The sequence below is a fragment of the Dromaius novaehollandiae genome, chromosome Z (genome assembly GCF_036370855.1).
Source record: "Dromaius novaehollandiae isolate bDroNov1 chromosome Z, bDroNov1.hap1, whole genome shotgun sequence".
Taxonomy (NCBI): domain Eukaryota; kingdom Metazoa; phylum Chordata; class Aves; order Casuariiformes; family Dromaiidae; genus Dromaius; species Dromaius novaehollandiae.
In genome coordinates, this window is record NC_088132.1 from 85,174,031 (window position 1) to 85,198,895 (window position 24,865).

At 38.6% G+C, this 24,865-nt stretch overlaps 1 protein-coding gene across 8 annotated transcripts in view; it reads left to right on the top strand.

The window, feature by feature from the left end:
* LOC135324877 (E3 ubiquitin-protein ligase NEDD4-like) overlaps positions 1-24,865 on the top strand; it is a 197,431-nt gene that overhangs the window by 138,977 nt on the left and 33,589 nt on the right. For 5 of the 8 annotated variants that reach the window (XM_064501903.1, XM_064501902.1, XM_064501904.1 and 2 more), the window contains 9 exons: positions 86-188; positions 1,882-2,048; positions 2,922-3,054; positions 4,346-4,522; positions 8,299-8,373; positions 10,523-10,582; positions 19,275-19,406; positions 19,872-19,991; positions 22,435-22,632. In XM_064501903.1, the coding sequence (XP_064357973.1) occupies positions 86-188; positions 1,882-2,048; positions 2,922-3,054; positions 4,346-4,522; positions 8,299-8,373; positions 10,523-10,582; positions 19,275-19,406; positions 19,872-19,991; positions 22,435-22,632 (1,165 nt within the window). The remainder of the gene's footprint in view (positions 1-85; positions 189-1,881; positions 2,049-2,921; positions 3,055-4,345; positions 4,523-8,298; positions 8,374-10,522; positions 10,583-19,274; positions 19,407-19,871; positions 19,992-22,434; positions 22,633-24,865) is intronic. The other 3 variants (XM_064501906.1, XM_064501900.1, XM_064501901.1) reach the window with 1 other exon arrangement.

Sequence of the window (24,865 nt, forward strand, 5' to 3'; positions counted from 1 at the left end):
GGTTTAGGTAAAAGCATTTCATCGAGTTTTATCGTTTGCAACTATTACAAGGCTGTTGAATGAAATGTGCCTTCTTGCCTTGTAGCCACAAATCTCGTGTAAAGGGTTTCTTGAGGCTGAAGATGGCTTATATGCCCAAAAACGGCGGCCAAGAGGAAGAGAATAGCGATCAAAGGGAGGAATCTGAGGTGAGGCACTTGATGAGGAGTTCAGTAGTCATCTTCACTTCTTTGTATCGTTGATATATACATGGAGGCACTAAAGACTCAAATATAATTGTAGAAAGGAATTAGCGGCAATTTAGGACAGATGCAGCGGGTGCCGCCCAGGTTCATCGAACACGGGAGCAGCGCGCGGCCGTCGCCCGCAGCAGGACGGGGCTCTGGTCCGGAGCGTCTGCTCGGGTCGCCTTCCGGCCCCCCCAGCCCAGGCCCTGCCGCGCCCCCCGGCCCTGTCGAGTCCCTTTGGGAGCTGCCCTTGCTCAGACAGCACCTCGGGTTCGTCCCCCAGTGAGACGGGGCTCCCTCCGGATCGTGGGGCAGGGGCCCCACGCCGAGTTCACAGACTCCAAACCAGGGGCTTTTGCTCTCTCGTCATGCAAGAAAAAATGTGTGTGTGTCTATATAAAATATTTGTATGATATATATAAATGTAGAGATATATGTCAAAATTACGTGTAATTACACACACACGGACAGCAAAAATGTCTAAATCTGACATTCATATAAATTAAGAAATTTATAAATGTAACCTGAAATTTCTTTGATACTTAAAAGTATCAGGAATTAAAAGGTGCCACTACATTTAGTTTTTGATTTATGGGGATATATTTTATACATAAGAGAATCTGTTTACTATATCTTGTAATTGATAACTGTTACAAAGTTAAAGTTTCTCATACAGAAACACATCCTCAGCAGCATGTGTACGATGCACTCTCGCTACCCAAGAGTTGCTCTCTTCCTGTGTCGTGTCTCTTGTCTCTTTTGGTGTCAGAAGTATGTTGTTATGGCTCTCCTAAGGTAGTGGTGAAATGCTTTTAGGCTTCAGTTAATCAAAGCACTTACAGCCATTATTTAATTTTGAGGAGCAAAGGGAAAAGAATATTCTCACTTATAACTGAATTACAGTAGGCTGGAAATTTTTGCCTAAACTGTATTATATAAGGGCTGAAACCTGACCTAGAAAGAGTCTGCAGTGACAGTTAGATTTCAGTTTGCTTTCAAGTAGATTTGCCTGGGAAGCCCTTAGGAAACAGACATGCAACATACTGTTTTGTATTCAAGGCTGTATAATACTTTTTAAAATAGTGTTAATTTTAGGTGAGAGTTTTTTCTTAGCTTTCTAAGAAACGGTACGTTTGAGCAATCTGTATGCCTGTTTGGCCTGCTTTTGTTTTGTTTTTTGTGTTTTTTTTAACTGTTGTCAATAACTTTCAGACCTTTTGGCCAACTTTAGTTAAATTTGGTAGAAGGGTTGCATGGAGGTGGCAAAGAGGATAAGTTCCTGTATATTTTAGGAAAATAGCAGCTGGGAAAGAGAAATGAAAAGCAAATGATTATCCTCTGTGAGGAAAAGGTGCATTGGGAGAGCCACATCTACCAGTTGTTTCTGTCTGGCTTCGTGGTTGGGAATCTGCACCGGGCCACCACCAGCACTCACCCAAATAAGTTTAGGCATCACTGTTCTAAGGGATTGATGGGATTTTAGGGTTTTTGCTGTTGAAATGAGGCGTGCTGTGTGACAGTGGGCTTTATGCTATTTCTGTACAAATGCTTCACTTTGGAAAATTTTCAGAATCTGCACCTATACACTAATATAAGTAACAATGATGCAGCTTCTCAAACTTTAAAATCTTTTTTACTTTTTCTCATTTCTAAGCATGGATGGGACGTGGTTGATTCCAGTGACTCTGCGTCTCAGCGTCAGGAAGAGTTGCCACCTCCTCCACTGCCTCCTGGATGGGAGGAAAAGGTGGACAACCTGGGACGGACTTACTACGTCAACCATAACAACAGGACTACTCAGTGGCATCGACCAAGTTTAATGTAAGTGGCGGTGTAATGCAATAATTAGTGTCTTGTAAGGTTGGTAGTAGGATATATATCCTCTCACTTTCAGGCTGCTACTCAGATACTAAATTGGTCATTAAGAAAATAATGTTGCCTGCTTTACGGTCCATGTCTGTAGTAGACGCCCATGCTCCACAGAATGACTGCGCTAAGAAATTTCCCCTGAACATAATCATCTCTCAGGGCTACAGTCCCTAGTCCTGAGGGATTCAAATACAATGCTGCCTTCTGATGTTGTCTCCTCCACATTGAGGACTGTAGTAGAGAAGGACATAGATCTAGCTGTGCACGTTGGGAAGTCCCACAAGCCAAGACGTCACCGTTAAGGGAATTGGGGTAGTTTCCGTTCCAGCAATTGCTGGTATGGGTTGAGCTAGTGGTTCCAGCCAGGTGGGTTTTTTTGTAAAAGTTACCCATACCACAACAGCTAGCACCTGCTTTGGCCATTGCAAAAAGGAAAGCAATGGTTGACATGAAGGTAGGAGCAAAAGTAAAATCTCCTTGTCCGGAATGATTGTGGTCGTCACAGGAAATGATCAGTAGTGGTGGGTTAGTGTATTTGAGCGTGGACTTCCACTTCTGCTCTGCCAGCTTTGTTGTATAAAGAGTGTTAATTTCCAGTGTCAGTGAGTTTTGTGAAGTGCTCCAGGTTTTGTTTACTTTGGATTAAAGGGCTGAACTGTCTCCTATTTCTGAAGCCTGACATATGCAAGAATAATTCATTTTGTGTTATAATCAAAAGGGTAAAGTGAGCTTTTGAAAACAGTGGACAAAGTAAATGTTTTAATTGAATATTCTTTATTTTCTTGTTCTTCCCTCCTTCACATCTTTCACTTCCCCGCTACGCAGTGATGTGGGCTCTGATTCAGATAACAACATCAGGCAGATCAACCAAGAAGCAGCACATAGACGGTTTCGCTCTCGGAGGCACATCAGTGAGGATTTGGAACCAGAACCTATGGAGAGTGGAGACATTCCTGAAGTAAGTCAACGTCTTGGTTTTAAGAGTCAACGAAACGCGAAGCTGATGTTTCTCATTTGTAAGCTAATTACTATAAGTGCATAGTAATGTTTTTACACAGTTTTTGTGGAAATTGCCTGAGTAAAATACCATGACAGAATAAAAATCCCAGACAGAGCCATACTTTCAAGTTCACATGCATTTATGGGTGACTGATTCTGTATGCACAATACTAAATACAATGCAAATGCTAGGACAAATACTTATAATTCGAAGCATTGCTTGTTACATGCAGGTTGATGGAAACACTTTTAATATTCTACTTTGAATAATAGTGGAAGAAGTTCCAGAATTGAGGAAAATGAGGAACTGGAAGCAGGGTTTTTTTGTAATAATATAAGCTAATATAACCTGGTGATTGGAACTGCCATTTATTTCATTTTTCTTTAATGTCTTGAATTAGTAGAAAAAGGGGGTGCCCCCCCCCCTTTTTTTTTTTTTTTTAAGAATTCTGAGATATTACTTCTCAATCTGTTTATATAATTTACGATTAGACTAAGTAAATGAAGTTTAGTGGATAATTCTTGGCTTAAGTGAGCTTCTTGTTCAAAACTCTAATCACATTCAATTTTAAGGAATATTTTATTTTACTAATCACAGACAGAATTCTTTGTGAAAGTTATCTTTGGTTCACTAAATGTTATTCAGAGCAAAAAATGGTTTGCTGAGACTTTTATTGCACTCATTGGCTATTAATAATTGATTTGTAAATACTTATGAATACTTTCTATTATGCATTTTATTCTTAATTAAAACAAAACTGTTGTTTCTTACAGTTTTTAGTAGTGTAGTGCAAAATTAGTCACATTTTGAACACAATTTCGAATAGAACATATATAATGGCAGCTGGTTTTTACTTAGCATTTCATCTGCATCATTTTGTGTGTTGAATTGTAAAGCATTGTTTTATCTCCACCATGAAGACCATTTTGAAGACAGCATGAAACCCCTTTTTCCCCCCTCATGACTGCTTCCTAGTGAGTAGAATGCTTGTTCGTGTGTTTTAAGGATTGGTTTATTTCATTTAATACTAGTCACATTAGTAGACCTGAAAGCAGCATTGAAGATGCGTGCCTGTTTCATTATTTCACTTGATAGCAAGCCCATCTGAGGCTTTTTATAGCTCTTTATACTGCAGAAATAAGTAAAACACCAGTATTTGACGCAGTGAGGTAGTCATCTGGAGGTATACTGAAAAGAGAGATTCAGTCTGCCTTCTTAAATGCTAAACAGTTTTTTTCCCTTTTGCCAGCCTTGGGAAACTATTTCAGAGGAAGCAAGTGCAAGTGGAGATTCCTTAAGCTTGTCCCTGCCGCCGCCACCTGCGTCCCCAGTGTCCCGAACCAGTCCTCAAGAGCTGTCTGAGGAGCTGAACAGAAGACTTCAGGTCACTCCTGATTCCAATGGGGAACAACTCAGTTCTTTGATTGTACGTGACGTGCTCTGCTTTCTGTACAATCCTCTGTTACTGTAATCTTCTGTTAGTTTGATATAGTGTGAATCATTTACATGGACAGTGGTCTTAGGAAAACCTGAGCACACAACTTAAACATGTCTTCCAAAATACATCTGAATTTTACCACAGAAGAAACTGCCTTGAAGAATTAGAGTTCCTCAGTTCGGGTTTAATATTTTCTTCTGTATGAGTTTAACTTCAGAGTCCACTCCAGTTATACCTGTAGTGAAACAACTCAAGCTAGGACTTTTCCAAAGGAAAGAGGAAAAAGTGCTAATGCTGATCCTTTTCCGCAAAAAAACCTATACAATAGATGTCTTACGATGATTTGAATGTCACCTAGAGACTAGTTCAGCAAATTATAGCTCTGATGGCTAATCATCTGCGTCAGAGACATTTGTGCTTTCGTAGATAACTACAGATTTCTGTAGGCCTTCAGTTAAAGGGCAAGAGGCTAATCAAATAGGATCAGTGGCAAGATCAGGACCTACATCTCTTTACATTGAGAACAAAGGATAAATGATATATCTATAAAATTATCTTAATTAAAATTCAGTAATTATATTCTTGTACAAACTAGCTGTTTTATGGACCGTTAAGTGATAACATATCAGTGCAATAAAAATTACAATCAGACCAAACTTGCAAAGTAAGAAACTGCCAAAGTCAATGCCAAAGCATTTAAAATCCCTATTACTATACATTATCCAGAGCAGTAGAGGTTTGGGATATTGCAAATAATGAGAAAGAAGAAACACATAATGAAATTACTATAAGGTTCCATGCCGATAGCCTCGAAAGACTGCATACGAAGACTGAGCGAGTCAGCAGGGTTTAGCCACAGCCCATCTGTCAGGTGACTCACGTCTCTGAACTGTGCTTCCCTGAACCTGGCTGCTCTGAGGGCTCGTTAGCTCGATGCAGCACTTAAACCTGAGCTGGTTCCATGTGAATGAACGGTGCTTGCCTTGGGCTAATAAATCTTCCTAATTCAGAGGTTGGCAAGCACAGTCCAAGAACTTCGTTTGGATTAAGCCAGGTCGGTAGGAAAAGTTTGGCAGTACCAGCTGAACACAAGGTGATTCCATGTGCTCAGGTATGTCCACTTGACATTTCCCCTTGATCCAGGCTCCAGAAGGCTTGAGAGATTAGCTCCGTGAATTTGCATAGGTGAAGCTTGGATCCAGAGTTTTTCCCAAACCCAGCCAGTACTAGCCTGGCTTTGCATGAAGCCGGCTCAGATGTTCTGAGCTGAAGATAGAAACACAATCGCATTTCCCCAACAGTGTGCCTGGGTTAATGTCTCCAGACTGACCTTTGAGGGTTTTGCACAGACAGCCTCAGTGTCATCCAAGCATATGACACAGCTAAATTGCCAGCAGATAGTTGAGAAGTGATTGTATGTGCATGAAAAAATTATTTTATCATTCTCATATATCTATGTAATGTCAGAATACGCTTCAGACTGCTGCTCCCTGCATTTGTCAGACAAATCCTGTCATAGTAGTCTTTAGCATAACACAGAAGCAATATGGAATTTTTTTTTAACCTTCTGATCTTTAAGTAGAATGTGCTTTTAGGACTGATGATGCTTTTGAATAAGAGCTGGTGGTTCTTATATGCCTCTTAAATAGCTTGCTTCATGGTGTTGCTTCCCTGTCTTTCCTGGTGCGTATGAGCACCCATATGAGTTGTTATAAATGGGCTGGGTCATTTGCTTATTTATTAATGGTATGAATAAGAATGTTCTAATATCCAGGAAAGAGTAATACCGGTTACTCTTGATTAAAAATGACATACCAATTGTGTGAAACGATATGTTTAAGAATTACCCAAGGCCTGTTTCTATACATGGAACTTGCAACCTGAGTCAAACCACACAGAAAAGCAATGGAGCAGGGTATCCAGAAATCAAGCGTATGTCAGCTACATTTATCATACTTCAGTGCATGTAATTCACATGTTATCTCTAACACAACACCATAACTCAAATAAACCTCCCATCATCCTCACAATTCCTATCCGAGAGGAAAAAAAAAAAGTTCAACCCCCATCTCAGTTTCTTCACCAAAAACTGATTTAGCAGCAGTGCAGTTAGCATCAGAGGAAGTTTACAGTTCACCCAAGGTCACCTTCCCGCAGAAGCTTCTGTGGTCTCTCATCCTCCATGTCAACTGCCTGGTAGTTCTGAGGTTATCAAAGATCTTACTTAAGTATAGGGCCTTCTGGAGGTGCATGCTTCTGTGAAACAAGGGTTTGGTGTGTGAAATATGGCAAATGCAGCAAGTTAGAAGGCTGTTCTTGAGAGGCTGGGTTGTTGATGCAAGCAAGAGGGAAGGCAGTTTCAAGGAAAAGGCTTTTTAAATGCTGGGGGGGTTTTTTTCCATTTTATGGGATTTCTCATGAGGGTAACAAAAAATGATTGTTCAGGCCATGCTTAATGCCTTCCAGATATCTTGTAAAACTGGTACAATCTATGGGGATATTTCAGATTTACACAATCGCGGAGTCACAGAATTGTTGGGATTGGAAGGGACCTCTGGAGATAACCTGGTCCAACCCCTGCTCCAGCAGGGTCAGCCAGAGCAGGTTGCCTAGGCCCATGTCCCAGGTGGGTTTGAATATCTCCAAGGATGGAGACACCACCACGTCTCTGGGCAGCTTGTTCCAGTGTCCAGCCATCCTCACAGTAAAGAAGTGGGTTTTTAAGTTCAAGTGAAATTTCCTGTGTTTTGTCTGTGCCCATTGCCTCTTCTGTCACTAGGCACCACTGAGAACAGTCTGGCTCCGTCTTTTTTACTCCCCACCCTCGATCTGATATTTATACACACTGATAAGACCTTCCCACCACGAGCCTTTTCTTCCGCAGGCTGAACAGTCCCAGCTCCCTCAGCCTCTTCTCGTAGGAGAGGTGCTCCAGTCCCTTGACCATCTCTATGCTGAACTCATACAAGATCTGCTTCTGAATAAGATCAGTCAGGGTGTCTAGTAATTTGGTATATTCTAATGTCCTTTCTGTATTATTTATATTATAGTTATAGATGCCCCAGTGATTTTTACCATATGGAGTTCTAACCATAATGGTTAATTTGGTTTCATATTAAATTTCTGGATTAACTCCAGCCAGTTAACTTTTGACAACTTCTCTGTCAGTTGTTAAACAATCAACTTTAAAGCTGTTCTTAATGTTATTTTTGAAGAGTAAGCTGAGCATTACTTACTAAGAGCATATCTGGAAATTTTTAATACCACCAAGAAGGGATCTCAGCAAGGCTGAGATCCCAGTAAGATGTCTTCCAAGGATACTAGAAAATAGATTTTCAAAAGCTCCATGGAATTTTCACCTCCTGTTGCATACTCCTGTACTGCTGAATCCAGGACTGTTCATTTTCCTGTGTGTTTTCCCAGAAAGGTGGTAGAATGGCTTATCTTCTTCCCTTAGATTAGGTCAATAAAACATTGTAAGATGGCTACTGAAGAAGGGTACAAGATGTGTTTGCAAGTAGTCTCCTCCTCTCAGTTAATCAAAAACATGGCCACACAGAAACAGTCCAAGATGCAATGCTGAGAATTTACATTTTTGATTGCTTGCTGGTTTCTGTAGAAATATTGAGACTAAAAAACTATAAGAAAAATGTGATTTTTTTTAAGGATTTGGATTAAATGTGAGAAAAGTAAAATTACTGAAGAAAATCCCTGTATGCTTTGTGACAGTGTAACTTAAAGACATCTTTCTTTCTTTTTTTCAGCAAAGAGATCCTTCTTCAAGGCTGAGATCTTGCAGTGTAACAGATACAGTTGCTGAACAGTCTCAGTTATCCTTGGTAAACCAAAGCTAACTTTTATTTCTTGTTTGTGTTCAAATATTTTCTGGTTCTGAATGATATCTTTTCCTTCAGCTATGAATTCAGATCTAGATCAGTTACTAATATAGACATTTGACTATCCCAAATAGCAGTGTATACCAAATTAATATCTTCATGATCAGCAAGTAAAATGGTGAAATATGCAAGACAGAACAAATTTTTAGACTGCAGGCATAGTCACACTGTCTAACTTTAGTTATCTAACACAGAAAGTTTGTTTACCCGACTCCTGATACACAGTGGAGAGAGAAATCCTCCAAGGGTGGGTTCAGAGCAGTAGCCTAGTCTGGCTTTTTGATTAAAATATTGTAGCTGGGGTAGGAGAGTGCAGTAACACCATCTACACTTGGAACTGTAGCAACCGCAGGGCTCTCCTATCAGGTAGGTCTTTGTGGTCTGTAAATTTTGGAATATATGAGCCTGTAAATAAAAAGCAATAAATATCAGACAGTTGTGAGATAGTCGTGGGTGTAGACACACCGAACTGTGAACAGAATTACAAATACGGTATAAGAAAATTGCTAAGAACATTGAAAGAGATTAGTGTTTTACCTGTCTAATTATAACAGTTCTTTTTGTTATAGTCCCTGTGCAGTAGAACTCCATGAAATGCCCTCTGTTGTAGTTTTATGATCTGAGTGATTTAAGCAAGCAGCTTTTCTTTTCCAAATTTCTTTAAGTTAAGAAGTTAAGAAGATCCAGTAAACGGGGAAAGATGCTAAGATATTTTTCAAAAAAGTGGCAATCTATTTCGCACCATAACCGTGCACCTCTTCACTCTAACGGGTAGCAAGTTCTACATATTTTTTCCTACAACCCAAGTATGAGGATTGCAAAGGTGGTGAGCTATAGAGAGACAGCTTACCACAGAATTGTACAAGATCTGCTTTCAAATAAGATTAGTCAGGGTGTTTCAAAACAATTCAGTATTAAAACAACTGATATATTTTTTGAGAACTTCCAGGATTTTTTTTTCCAGTTTTTGTTAGAAATATATTACATATGAAACCACAAATAAAAGAGATTATGCAAATTTGCTGTGGAAATGTCGAGTAGAACATATTAGTAAGTTCATTACTAAAGCTGATGTCTCTCCGTTTGTTTTCTGTTGTTATTGGGCAGGTATTTACAACAACCATACTACTTTTCTTCGTTTGTGTTGATTTTTCATGTATTTTAGAAGTTGTTTAGTATATCTAGATTTGCTGCTTTACAGATACAGGTAATAGCTGTTGTTCAAAGTAGTGCTTCTGAAGTGTTATCCATCTTTCTACTTTTCTTTCTTGGTAAAAAATACTGTGGTTTCCAGCACAATTACTCCTAAACTGTCTTTTCTTTCTGGTAGAAGTTGGCTTCTGTTGCAGTCTGTTCCAAGGGTGTTCTCCTTCTTTCCTTAAAATTGGCTTATGGACTCTGGGTTTCTTTAACTGATATAATCAGATTGGGCTTGCTTATGATGCATTTTTTGGTTTATTATTGTGGAAATTTTATTTCCTTAGCACATGTTCAAAACAGCAGAATTGAAAGCATTTCTCTAAAACCAGGATGTTATCTGATCTGACCAATTTTTAATCTTTACTGAACTAATGATACTTTATATTCTAGCAACTGAACTCATACTTTCTTTCTAAACAAAGTGCTGTTCTTGACTTTATTAATCCCCATTGAAAATTTGAAATGCCATTTGAAATTCTCTTTTTTTCCTGACTTTTTCTCTGTCCTCATTGATGACCAGAATTTATCCGTACTTGTTTATCAGTGGGAACATGAAAAATTTGTTCATGCCTCAAAAAAAATTTAATCATGTTACACATTGAGTAAATGTTCTTAATATTATCATTAGCAATAGTGAACATACAGAATTGGATACTAGAACTCTTGAAATGAGTTTCCTCAGTGTTTTGTGTGCGAAATTCTGACTGGGTCATCAGTGATTGATGTCTTCATTTTTTTGCTGTTATTTTTGCATTAACATTATTTCAATCTAATTGCTCTCCATTAATAAGCTTGAGAGTGTCTATGATTCTTTATTCCTAGAGATATGAGAGTAATCTGTGACCTTCATCACTAAATATACTTATCTGTAACATTAATTATCATTTAACAGCAGAGTGGTCCGTCTAGGAGAGCTCGTTCTTCAACTGTCACAGGTGGTGAGGATCCAACGGTAATAATACTCTTTATCAACAACTATCTGTAAATTCAGTGCGGGTTGGCTTTAGGTCTTATACAACAATGGACATTTTTACACAAAGCAGCAGGATGTTGAATGAAATACAACCACTGAATCAATAGTTATATATATTTAGTTTTTTATGTTTTGAATTTTCTCAGGTAATAAATACTGCAATTTCACTCTAATACTAATCCATTTTAGTGATGCAGATATGCTACTCAGTTTTAACAAAGTATGCACTAGAGAAATACCATAAACTGCTAAAAAGTGAGAGAGAGAATGCTAATTCTTTAAAATCCTGTATGGAAAGAATCAAGGGGAGATTTCAAATCAATACACTTGTAGCTATGTTTTTAACTTCTGTCTTCCCCTGCTCTCCATTAGACTAATCCATTTTAATTCTTCAAGTAGATCTTAATTTGAGAATTGTGGAGATACAGTAATGCATCACGTTGGTCTTAATGGTCTTATTAACTGCTAATTTTCATTTTCCAGTAGTCATTCAAAAGTCCAAGACTGAATTTTTACTCTGAACAACAATCAAAATTCTTTAAGTGCTTTACTGAAAGTGTGGTACAAAGAAAGCAGTTTTAATTTATATTGGACTCCATCAAAAACATCCATGCTTTTTTAGCCTGATTAAATGTCAATCTGAAGCAAGTTATGTCAAACAAATCATTTTCCAATAACTATAATAATTAGTTTTTATGAATATATGTACTCCTAGATAATTTGTTTCAGGGAAACAAATATAATTTAGACTTGGCATGTTTCATATTTGTGTGTGGTAATGTCAGATCTTAATTTGGGTGTTGATGCATTATTTGGTAATACTGTATATATTTGCTATTCTTTGAATTTCAGAATCAGAGGAACATACCTTATATTTTGTTCTTGCAAATAGGAAATATTTTGGTGTCCTTGCAAAACCTGTGTGATGTATCGGTCATTATCTAAAATGTGCGCTATATTGAGCTGTAATATAAAGAGAGTGTTTTGTTGGCAGATGATACTGTTTTATACTTTTAGGAAAAAAATATCGATAGTTTCTGGTAATAGCTGAGTTCCAGCTTTAATGGCTCGTAATTGATATGGCTGTGTCATTGATGTTGTACTTGCTCACTTCTTTTCCCCACTTCCTCTTCATTTTACATACATTTGGAGTTTGTGACCCAAATCCTCAGAGGACTCAGGACTTAAGTAGTATTTCTGCATCGCAATGTAAAAAGCATTCTCTTCAGAGGTTCCCGTTCTCTCTGCCCTTCAGGCATTTAAAGTCCATAGATGTATAATCTGCCAGCAGTGGAGTTCCCAGAGCAGTCGCAGTTTTGCTTCCAAGCGCGTGTGCATCCTCCCGGCTCCCTGCGGAGCCCCTCCTGGGGCTGGGACCCACGGATCAGACCCTCTCTAGCCGCAGCCTGTGGGAGCGTGATCCTGCCGGGAGCTGGCGCAGAGCCTGCCCGTGGGCTGCACAGAACCGAGAGGCTGCCGCGTCTCGAGGAGGAAGTGATGGTGCCCCTTTTGGTCGTGGGCTTTGCTGAGCTACCGAGGAGCCAGGAGGCCCGAGTTCAGTGCCCCCCTGCCTGGGAGAGGGCTGAATCCCTGCGTCTCCTTCTCGTCTGGTCTCGGTGCGGGGCGCTCTGTCAGTGCTGCTGGATCTGTTTTGCAAAGGGAACGCAGGATTCGCGGCACCGGCGAGGGAGCAGTGCTGAGCCTGGCACTCTGGCCCCATGGCCAAGGCGCTCGGCTTAGTGGGTTAAGAAATTGGCATCTGAGCCCTTTCAGGAGCAGCACTATCCCCAGCGTTGGTGTATCCTCACTGATTGCTCCCATTACTGCGATTTTGTAGGAGTTTATATTACCATCGTGGCCCCACGCAGCGGCCCAGAAGTAAGGCACGGCCTCTGGTCTGGTTTAGAGTATGGCTAAGGTCGGGAGTGGTCTGCACTGTTGATTGCCTCTTGTCTTAGACCAGGCCTTGGGCCTGAGGAGGTTACTAAAGCAGGCAGTCCCACAAACTGACTTTCGTACCTGATTTAGATCCTCTGTGGGTCCAAGTCTGGGTGTTTAGATAGCTCATCAGCGATCGGTACGCTAAACAGTGGTTTGTAACACTAACAGTGTTATGGCTGCCCATGATAGAGTGGTTGACTTTCTATTTAAGTCAGTGGCAGAAGATGAGTACATTTATTCCTTGAGTCTGTGCAATAAAGTAGGTATGGATATCTGTAGATAAAATAGCATGTTTCTGTAGATATATCTGCAGTTATTAACCACCTTGCTTTTTGTGACTTTTTTTTAAGTCTCCAAAGAACCTTTACCCTTCCGCTGTGAAAGGTACATTGTGAAACTAGACTGAGCAAAACGTTGGCATATTATGCGTGTCCCTGCATCTCCATTCTCATGACGTTTGCTCTAATCTGGTTAGCTTTTGTTCTGTCCTTATTCATAATACTTGTTATTTTTCCTGTCATTTATGAAAGGCAGTTGTTAAAAAGATTCAGTGTTTAGGTAATAGGCTCCTGACAGCTCTCCCAAGTTTCTATGCTGTGTGACTATCCTTTGCACTGGTATCTGATATATGGAAAGCAGATTGGGGCAAACTTTGTTCTGCAGGTTACCCTGTGGGTTGCATTAACCCGCAGTGAATATTAAGAAGAAAGGCTGCTGCTGACTGAAGTTATTTTGATAGGGTGTCAGTGCATTTCCCTTGTGTTTCTGTATCCTCGCAGCACCTAGTAAGTCCACGTTGATCATTACACCATAATACCATGAATAGAATCTGTATTATTACCACCAAATGATTATGTTTTTTAATTGCAAATCCCTAAATTGTCCACAGCTTTTGTTTACTCTGTACTGCGGACAATGTTAGTAGCCACTGAATACAGCAGGCGTGTAAGACTGTGTAGCAGTCATATGTTAGTGCAGAAAGTCTGGGAATCACTGTCTGCCCTCTAATCTTCTCCCAGACTATCAGATGTGTTAATTGTCTAACTTTAACCAAAACATAGTGTGGGGACCATATCCAGGCCGCTTACTGTGGCTTTACTGACCACAGCTGGGAAACCATTAGACCAGTCTTGGAAGAACTGGGCTCCTCCTCGCTGCCTGCCAGCTCCTTGAACTAAGACAAGCCGAAAAACAGCAGAGTCTTTCCAGCAACTGACCGTTCAGGAAGGAAGTGAAGTCTCACAATTTGTTTCAATGGGTATTGCTCGCTTTCTTCGTCTATTTTCCTCTGTTTTCTGTTTTGTAACGTAGTATTATCATTGATATCAATGAACCGACCTGTTCATTGTCTTTTCTGATTTCCTTTCTTGATTATCCAGGCAGTTTTCCAGCTCACTGTGTTAACTATGCTCTTCCATTAAAAAAAACCAAATATGTTGACTTGAGCAAGAGTCTGGGAAGAGCTCTTAAGAATATGAAACAAGAACAAGAATTACAGTATATTAATCTGTTGGAGCAAAGAATGTAGAGTGTAGAAAAAGAATGTATCCCGCATTTCATCAGGAGCCTTCGGTGGCCTGGAGAGAGTTACCAAATCCTGCTGTGCAATGTAATTCACACCTTCGATCTCTAGGATAGTAGTTTTCCACTGCCGTCATTCACAATAACTGTTTTTCAATAGAATGAACATACAGTGCAAATCACAGTGTATGAGGGCACCGAAAGAGTAACTCGTTCAGTTGTTCTGTGGTTGGGACGGTAGATAAGGCTGAAAATCTGGAGAGACAGGGATGTGACTATCCAGGGAGCCTTAGCTGGGGCTTCAGGCTTCCTCTGGTCTTGTGGTTCTGCATAGTAACTGGACAGTGTATACTTCAGCAAAAGAAAATACATTTTTGCTAAGATGCGGAATACTTACAATTAGGAATCTAAGCAAAATAAAGGAAAAAATCTTTCAAAGTTTTAAGTATTAATATTGAACTGTAAACGAATCATACTTAGCCATCTGTTATATAGGTTAGCTTTGCATCCTCCCTATTCATCCTATGTATATAAAATGCTGAAATGGTTACGGGTTCTTCTTAACTGTCAGCCATAATGCAGTTGCTCATGATTTTTTTCCTAATCTAGCAAAATAATGTTTTCCTTCAAATTAATATGAGTACAAATCTACTTGTGATATTTCTCATATGACTTTAAATTTCAGTCCTTTTAAGCTTTTATTGTTTTTCCTTTTACTGTTTTGTGGCAACAAAACTGTGGTTTCTAGCGCCTCAAACTGTCTGGATAAATACATCTTGCTAATTCCACTTCATTACAATTTTCTAGTTCACCACTTTTGGCAGATATTTCTTAAATAGTACTCCCACATATAATTTGATTGGGACTACTTTGTGTTTAAAATAAAGTAAATATTAAAAGTACACAGCCATGAGATAGAAATAAATGTTGTCTCAAGCAATCCAGCACACTATATATATATATGTGTGTGTGTGTGTGTGTATTTTAAAGTATCATGTATTATAGATAACCATGACAGATAAGAGCAAGAGGAAAAGCATATCCTGAATTCCCAGGAGACCAATGTTAGTATTTCTTTAAAAGTTCAAGGCAGGGAAAAAGACAGTAGTATGATAAAGGTAGGAATAACACTATTTTTCAGTTTGTTGGATTTTTAAGTTAATTACAAGAAACAGAAGTTTTTATATTAAAAACAGTTATCTTTTTTCCATCAGGAGAATGGTCATCAGTACAGTTGTTACTTTATCGGGAAAACTTCTTTCTAAAACAAAAAGCTTATGTTAACCCTGAAAATTGGTTTCTAACCTGTATGCAGGTGTTTGGTACTTTCCAGGTTGATTCGTCGCTTGCTTTTAGTTAAAGATCATACCAAAAAGAGTCATCTTCAAACATCTTTCATCTCTGGCTAATGAGCCTCATAACCTGACATCCTTTTTCTTGTAGGAAAGCTCAGTACTTTTACCACCTCTTCTGTAATGGTTCTTCGTTCTAACCTGTTCTGAGTTTTTCTCCTTAACTCCTTTACCTTTTGTATATCTTTTAAAAGTGCTACGAACTGAGGTGTTGCTCTTGCAAGTTCTCCCCGCATTCAACTCACATCAGCCTCGGTGGGAGCTGAAGAGCTCAGCGCCGTGCGAGAGTACTGGTGCTTGGCGAGACTGAGCCTTCACCAGTCCATCTTCACCTCAACTCTGTGCTGATGGACACGGTCTCCTTCAGCCTGCGTTTTGGCTGCTTACCTGCAAACAGCCCTGACCAGAAGCTCTGCTTCCTATGGTCGTCTCAAACGTGGGCAAAGGACTATTGCTCAGGGCAGAGGCACTTTTGCTTGCTCTGTGTTGTTGATACCATTGCTGTGATACACAGCTGTTTGCATGTCTGTGGTGCTTTAGCTCGGGGTCCCAAAGGCTTCAGATTAAGGAAAACTCCTAGGAAAGAGGTTAGATACCCCCAGATCTACCCCTAGCTAGCTCGTTGTCTTACTCCTACTCCTGATGTAAAGCTGAGACACGAAGGAAGAGACACCATTTCTCTCTCACAGTTTGTGTGCTAGTCCTCAAATCTTCCCCAAAATTACTTCACACTACTAATGAAAATACCAGGATTGATGGTAAAATCATATTGTTGTTGGGTAATGCTGAATTTGAGTTTGAAATTTGAACTAGCAGTCTCTGTAGTTAATGTTATTAACAAATTGAGGCCACATGTGAAGTGACAAAAAATATCTTTTGTTCTTCACAAAACTCGGCGTGTTCTGTTTCTTCTTTGTGCAGCACGGCTGTTCGTCTTCTCCATAGGATTTCCTGAAATTGCAAAAGTGAAAATGCTACACCTTCGTGTTTGACTGCTCTGAGAAGACAGAATGAAAGCATGACTAGATCAGAAGTCTTTTCACTTTGGGCTTACAACTAAAAAGATTTTTTTATGTAAAAATACTTCTGTCTGAAGAAAAGACATCCCTTTGACTTCTGCAATGGCAGTTGCCTTAGATACGTGCCTCCTTTGCGCGGTTAGCCACAGTAACGAGCAGCGGTGGAATGGGTCCCTTTGGTAGAGGACAGTTCAGAGTGTGCGTGTGCTTCTCAGCCTCCTGCCGCCGTTGTGACTTGTGACCGCCTGTTGTCAGACACTGACTTTACAGTCGTCCTTCTGATCACATTTTTAAATATAGCATCCTGCTGCTTTCAGGAAAGGCCTTGTAACAGCGTCTCTTTTTCCAAACAGTCCAAAAGAGTTCACAAACTTCTTGTAAGCTGCAGGCTGTTGTGGAGGGAGGAACTGTGTGGAAACACCACAGCCGCTTTCTGCGGCTTGGACACTGGTATGGACCCGTCCTCTGGCTCAGGCGTCAGAGCCGTTTCTTCCAAATCTGAACACTGGCATTGACTATTGTGGCTGCTCGAGGACTTGCAGCTTTACAGTAAATTTGATACTCAGGTGCTACCCAATAACCTTAAGTGTTGAAGTACAAATTCTGCCCTTATCTCTGCAGCACTGCTTTCCATTTCTGCCTGTCTTGAGCTGCTCTAAATGCTGCGTTTATGCACAAAGTTCTCCGAGGACCAGTAATGGCACGTTTGACATCCATAAGAAAAATGCCGTGTCCGTTATTATAGCCTGCACTAGGAAAGCTATGATAAAGGCAGATTGCTTTATGAAAGAGCGTTAGTTCATTTTCTTAGCCCTGCAAAGTTACCTGCTTCTAAACTGGTTAGTGTTAGTAATGGTGAAATAAAGCACAGCACAAAAATTAATAAGACAAGTTCAAGCACTTTCTTTTACTCTGTCATGTGATAAAGACATCTAGGCTTAATGAGTCTCCTGCCATCACAACGGCAACGTTGAAAGAATAGAGGAATCTCTGGTATCTTAGGCACTTGATAACTAAAATATGAATATATATTTTAATGTGATTAATAATTAAACCAAGTATATTTGGAGCCAACTATATAGCTGCAGATATTGAAAAGCGCATTGCACCTGCCAAGTCTTTGATGCTATTACTAATACATTGGCTTCATTAGAGAGCAAAAATACTGTCCTACAGAATTCAGCAGATTGCTGCTATCTGCTGTAAAAGACAAATTCCAGTGTCTCTCCAGCCCGTAGTATCTAAATCAGTGTATCAGAAAAGCACCTGTCCCGAGGACCCTAATTTTCTTGCTTGTTGCATTGACCGCCAGGATTGCATCTCTTGGTTATTGTGCTTATTCAAGCGATGTTTTAAGAGAAAAGCAGTCCTGAACTAGAAAGTGATGAAGTTTAATAAACACATGGTTAGAGAGCCTGTGTTTTTAAAACACTGTTAATCCTCCCCTTCTCCCCAGTTAGAGCACACATTCTGAGTCAGCACTGAGACTTGGGGATCCCGCATTCGGAGCCCGGGTGAGTCGGTATTAAGGCTGCAAAAGACTACGACTGCTTCTGCAGCGCCGTCCAGCCTTGTGTAAAATGCAGATTGTTGCTTTTACTCCATATAGCTGAAAAGTACAGATTTATTTTTTAAACAGCCTAGAATTTAGGAATGAAACTGTATGGCTTGTAATTCTACCTGACAAATTTGTTTAAGTCTGTCTGCACTACCTCCCTGTCAGCTTTTGGAACGAGCTTAGGTGGGTAGCAAGGATGAAACTGTTCTTTCTGGTACTCCTATTAGCTTGTGGTGGAGGGAGAAGAAAGGCTTCTCTCATCTCCAGGAATTCTGAATTAAGAAAATTAAGATTTCTTAGTATTCAAGACAAGTAATTAAACAGAAACTCAGACTCTTTGTAGACTAGCAACAAATACATGAAGAAACTAAAGTACCTATGCAGATGCAGATAGGCTCCGGTTAAAAAATTCTCTCTGGGCTCTTTTTCTTCAAGAGGCTGTGCTGTTTATTTTCCGCTAGTTCTCTTCTTTGTGTGTCCCAGAAATAAACAATACCCAATACCAGTTGGTTTAAGGTTTGAAAATTTGCCCCACAGGAAGCATGCAAGATCATCTCCTGTAATGTAATTACAGTGTTAAACTCTGGCATAACTTTTGTAATGACAGTTAGTGTGATGTGTCGTCCCCCCCCCCCCCCCAATTATCTGTATATTTTCATTAGGACAATGTATTTGTTCTGCAACTTTTTAATAACAACAGTTACAACATATTTTGACTTTAAAATTTGGATTCAAATTTGGCGTGTATCTCCTGTCTTCGAGACACCTAACCTTGAAGGCATCATTTGCAACTCTCACAGAATGGTTGAACTCTGCTTTTTAGGCCCTAGCAGAGTTTGTTGCTCAAGACACTCTGTGCTAGAGGCAAGGTCAGGATGTGAGAGATCTCGACTGGACGGCGTGGTCTCGGGAATTCGTAACCATACTAACACCAGGGAAAACAGACCCCGCTTTTTTAAGGGAAAGTCATTGCAACATAAGATTGCTTTTTGTCATGATCTGTAACTACAAACTAAAGAGTTGGGGGACGTATGAGCTTAGCTGTTTGCTGAACCTGAAGGTGCACAAATGTGAACTTGAAAGATCTGTTGTCAGAAAAGATGATTTGACTCATGGTGAATAAAAAAGAGCTTATATTAATTGGAAGTTTGAAATTATGTGTTTCAGTATATTTGTTATATTTAAGAATGGCATAAATTAAGGTTTTTTTCTTCATAAGAAGGAACTTTTTTTTCTAGGCAGTTATAAAATAACATTTTGGTAATTTCTTGCTTGAACAGCCTTCAGTGGCCTATGTACATACTACACCAGGGTTACCGTCAGGCTGGGAAGAAAGAAAAGACGCTAAGGGCCGTACCTACTACGTCAATCATAACAATCGAACCACAACTTGGACGCGACCTATCATGCAGGTATGAAGAGCTGTTATATTGTTTAACTTAGACAGCAAGCACTTAGCATGTGTTGAGTGTAGTTCCAGGTCTTCAGAACTCCAAAATTAAAAAAAAAAATCCTAAGCATTGTCATGACAAGATTTTTTTGTTAATCATCTTAACTATATGGAGATACAGGTAAAGTTATTGCTACAATGGAGGGAATTTATGGAGAGGTACATAGCAGAAATAAATAGAGACAAATACTTTTTTAGGATTGAATTTGAAAGTTCTGTTGGTTCATTAAAAAAATTGTCTATTTGCCCTTCCAATGGACTTAAAATGAAATAATAAACTTGATCTTTCAAATACTACATTTAATGTTTCCTTAAAATAATAATGATAAATAAATAAATGAAGTTATGATGTCATTTTAAAAATGTCCTAACTCTGAATGAACTGTGATCCTGACAACTAGCTAACTTGGTTTTACTTCTGAAATAGCTTGCAGAAGATGGCACGGCTGGGTCAGCAACCAACAGCAACAACCATTTGAGTGAACCTCAGATAAGACGGCCTCGTAGCCTCAGCTCACCCACAGTAACTTTATCTGCTCCGCTTGAGGTGAGAGACACCGTCCTCAGCAAGCATCGCCTGTGGTTGGCTTCTCATTCTTTGTTCTCTTTATAACCTTGTAGTTATGCAGCACAGCCACTTTTCCTGACCTGCTAATATTGTCCTAACATATTACAGCTTTCTTTAATAGTTTTCTATGTGCATCTTTATGTTGTACAATAGTAACTTCCATGATCACTGAATGATATGAGAAAGTCTTTCTTATATATGATAATTTAATTAGCTGACACTTATTTCACTGCTTGAAATATATACATTATTGTGACTCCTTTCAAGTCCTCAAGTTTATAAAATCAGAAGTATTTTTTAAGTTGAAACATTTATTTTGATGCTGGTTTCTTTGAAAATCATACATGCAATTGATTTTGGAAAATGCTGGGGTGAGATGCTGATTTTGTGCTTTATATTTCTTGTCTTTCAAAAGGACTTCTTTTAAATATCTTTAAAGATAATTCAGAATAGTATTCAATGATGTTCTCTGAAACATATCTGAAGAATAGTGCCTTCTTATGCAATCAGAGACTGTGTGATTTACTTCCAAAAGTATGACTAAACCTTTTAAAACAGTTAAACATGGCTGGTGGAGGAGAGTGAGTTCTTAAACTTCTTCAAGCTGACACTGGTGTCGTCTTCATCCTTCCCTTCACCCTCTCTTTCCTGCTTCTCTCTTTCGCCCCTGCAAAAGCTCTCCAACAGTCATGTGAAGAGTGTAACGTTTAGTTCATTTTATTTTATGCATCATTCTTCTTTCTTCCTTGTACTAAAAAGTGCTGTCCCAGTCATCAAACGAATCATTAAACAAAGGTAGGATTATTGGATCTTTTGATCCTACTTTGGATGGGATGACTGTAGTTGTTACGTTTAAAAATGAACTGCTTAATTCCCATTACCATTGTTAATTTTAAAGACTATATTTACAGTAATTTAATAAATGAAATTTAAAAATTCTGACTATCTTAAACGAAAACATTCAAGCCATTCCTCTCCTTACTGAAATTTTAAACATTTGAGCTGGTGGAAGTCACTGGCTAAGCACCTGAGGCTTTAGTTTCTGGAAGTGATCAGCCAGCTTTTAATGGCAGTAGCCTTTTTCACAGCTGCGAGGAGAATAGCTTTTTCCACCTCGCTATATTCAGCTAATCCGTTCAGTGGTTGGTTGTTTTTTTCAGTGTTCAGAAACCACAAGGTGCTGGAAAGCACAAAGCTTGTTTTCTTTTATCCACCTCTGAATTTAAAAAAGAAATGTTTCTTTTAATTAAGGTGTAGACTTACTAGTATTAAAATCTTCAAGGATACAATCACCAGGAAAAAAGATCAGTTCAGCGTTTTGGAAGGGACTTTCTTTGTTTTTATTTAGTTTGTTCTTTTATTGTAAAACGTGTTTAACTTTCTGTGCAACACATATGGAAAGCTTTTATTTAATGAGAACAAATGTAAATATTACTTTCATACACTATAATTTAGCTGCATTTTCCATCCAAATGCAGCATGAAACAAGCCACAAATAAGACTATAATAGTTTTGAAAATATCTTTCTTTACTCTTCATTTTCTAATATAACAGGGTGGGAAAAAAGCAATATAGTAAATAAATGTTGTTAAATTAGGGGAGTGCCTAAATAAGCATGCATAGATTTAGTGAATCTTAATAATTAGCAAAACAAGTAGAAAACGAACAGTTATCATATATCAGCCAAAGAAAGCTTATTTTTAGAAAGTAACTAAGTAGTTCAAAGGTGAACAATATTAAAACTGAATATTTAAATCTCATTTTCTGTTTGGTGGTGATAGGCAGTGTTTTCTTAGATGAGTAAATCTGGATCAAATTTTTAAAGCTTTTTAGACATCTAAACATACAGTCTGCTAGTGGAATTTTTGAATGAGCCAGATCACTTAACTCCTGCTGTTACAAGTAGGCGTTGATCAATGAAGTCATTTCGAGGCTGTGAGCATTTATTAAAAAAAAATAAAATTGTCCAAGATTTCTAATTGCAAACTGATGCAAGGAGTCTAAATCTCCATTTATTTTAGGAACTTTTTTTAAGGTCATGTCTAAATGTTTTGTCTGAAGTTGCAGTTGAGAAATGCATTGAAAAGTGAATAATATCACCTCACATTTAAGGAGATACTTTCCTATTATAAAGTGTTTGAGCCATATTGTGCCATAAAATGTGAAGCAATGCTTTTAATCTTTTTCTGTATAAAATTAAATATGAGCACATATGAGGCAGCTGCAGTAAAATATGTACTCAAATTTAAATACAATAGGTGTTATCATTGCAGAGGGAAGGGATAAAACACTGTGTCCTCCACAACAAAAAGCTCAATATGTTACAAGGGATGGAAAAACGATTTGCTGTGATACCAAGTTTTATTCATTTTACAGTGCTGAGTGACGTGTGGCAAATTGTCATGTTCCTCCTTTTCCCCAGGGCATGAAGGACTCGCCCGTGCGCCGAGCTGTGAAGGACACCCTTTCCAATCCGCAGTCCCCGCAGCCCTCGCCTTACAACTCCCCTAAACCGCAGCACAAAGTCGCCCAGAGCTTCTTGCCGCCGGGCTGGGAGATGCGGATAGCCCCCAACGGCAGGCCCTTCTTCATTGATCACAACACTAAGACTACTACCTGGGTGAGTGGAGGTCTAGGTAATGAATTTCAAATCTGTTGCCATGTTTTGAATATTTGTGTCTTGCCCTCTCTGTTTTCCTGCCTGTATCCCCTCCTTTTTATTGTGGCATTTGTGGTGTCTTTAGTTATAGTTCAAGTTCAGTGCGAGTTCAGTTCATCAGCCTGACATGTCATAAAACTGATCTAGGAACCTGACTGCATCCTCTGTCGCTGCTTTACGGTGTTGCGTAGACTTTCAAAGCTGATTTCTTGACGTGGTTGCAGTGCTGCCATTGCTGCACTCAGAGAAGGGAAACTTCTTTTTATTTATACACTGAAAATATGATTTGATGAATTTATGCATCCCATACCATGCAATAGTGTTTTGTATTTTGTATCTGACATTTGTATACTTGATGAACTGTTGCATACAAGTATTATATTTCAAACTCCCCAGATTTGGGGTTCAGAGGCATGCATACAGTGTGATGGAGATTTCCTATTTAGTTTGAGACTGTAATTCTGTTGTATTTTGCTGCGACTAGTACTGCTTTTTTATTAACATAATACACGTTCATCATCTTCAGTTATCAGGATCCATTTTTATTTGTTTTCTGTCACGAGGCTTTATTTTTCAGTAGTAATAGTAATAATGTTTCAAAAAAAAATTGAAGAAGAAATTAAACTGGGGGAAAATGTAAAAGGAGACCCAAAAAGGGGCATCAGTATTTTTTCACTTCTGTATGAACTTAAAAAAAGATATTTTCTAGTAGAATGTCTGGTCTTCCTTCTTCTGGTTAGATGTATACGTTTTGCAGTAGTTGCAACTATAGGCAAAATGTATTACCTGCTGAAGGATTAGTAGTAGTGATGTGAGTTTGGAATACCAGCGTGGGGCTTAATTTAGTTTACTTAGTTAAATTCTTGAATTTTGCTTACTTATTGCTTATGTACTCTTAGAATAAAGAATTCATTTTATCCACCAGAATTTATTGTGTTACTCTAAATTTACTATCATAGAAGGCAAGGCTTTTTTAAGTTGCTGTTGGTATTAAAAATAAAAAAAAACACATCAGTATGAGATGAGAAGTTACTTGCATCTGTCCATCTCTGTCCAAGATGGTTATTAAGGTTCGCTATTCATGCTATTCCTTGAATAAGGAGACATGCCAGATCCCAAACGTCAGTTTGATCATTGAGTTCCTAGTATCAGTTACTGTCTATTTCTTATCCACTTACAATAGCTTCAGAAAAATCAGTACAGTGATGCATCAAAGATGGTTATGTATTTACAACAAATTGGGACAATGACACTTTCATTTTAGTAATGTGGAAAATTTTATTTTGTTTTTTCTTGATAAAACTTCCTTCAAATATTAAATGATCTATGATCAGATGCTATTATCTAAAATCACGATATTAAGGTGTTAGTCTATATGTGGTCCTGTCAGTGAAAAGCAGTGCATTGACTTGGGTGCAGTATAAATTAATGTATATCTTGTTTGTACCTAAATTTGTCAACCTTTAAGTTCAAACTCCAGAGAGAGATAAGTGTGCTTAATCCAGCTGGTTTTAGTTATTTTATAACAGTGGAAGCCTTTGTGCCTAACCAAAACAAGCTAATGTTATAGTTATTTCAGCTAGCTTAGAAATCAAGTACTCCAGTGTTTCACAGCATCATTTAAATATGAGCAACACTTTAATTTGGTAGGTACCATCCTAATTCTCAGTAACCACTATTATATTAAACACTTCTAATGATGACTCTTACTGTTGTTGCCAGATGGATGTGGAAAAATTGTGTGTGTTAAGAAATCTCAAGCATTTTTTTATCTAGGTTTTTTTTCTGTGACCTATTTTACTTGCCATTTTTTGTCTTATTTGGGCATTAATTTAATATCTCTTCATTAATAAAAATTTAAGAAGCTCATTTTGATCCTTTTCTAGCCTTTTTCTCATTAATTGGCTTATTTCCCTATGTTTTTAAGAGCCAAAAATATGCATATGTTTCTAAGTTCCACTTATAGGAGTGTGTGAATTTGTAAATTAGTGCTGTTTTGTTTTTAAGCATACCTCTGGAAATAACACAGTTAAGGTCTTAACATCACCCTCACTACCTCTAACATTTAAAAAATTGTTGCAATTTATAAATCTTAATAAATTATTTGACACATCCAGATACCAAATGCTCTGTAGCTCTAATGTGTTTTGGGTTTGTATTTTATTCCCCAAAAAACGCTTGAAGAATAGTCCTA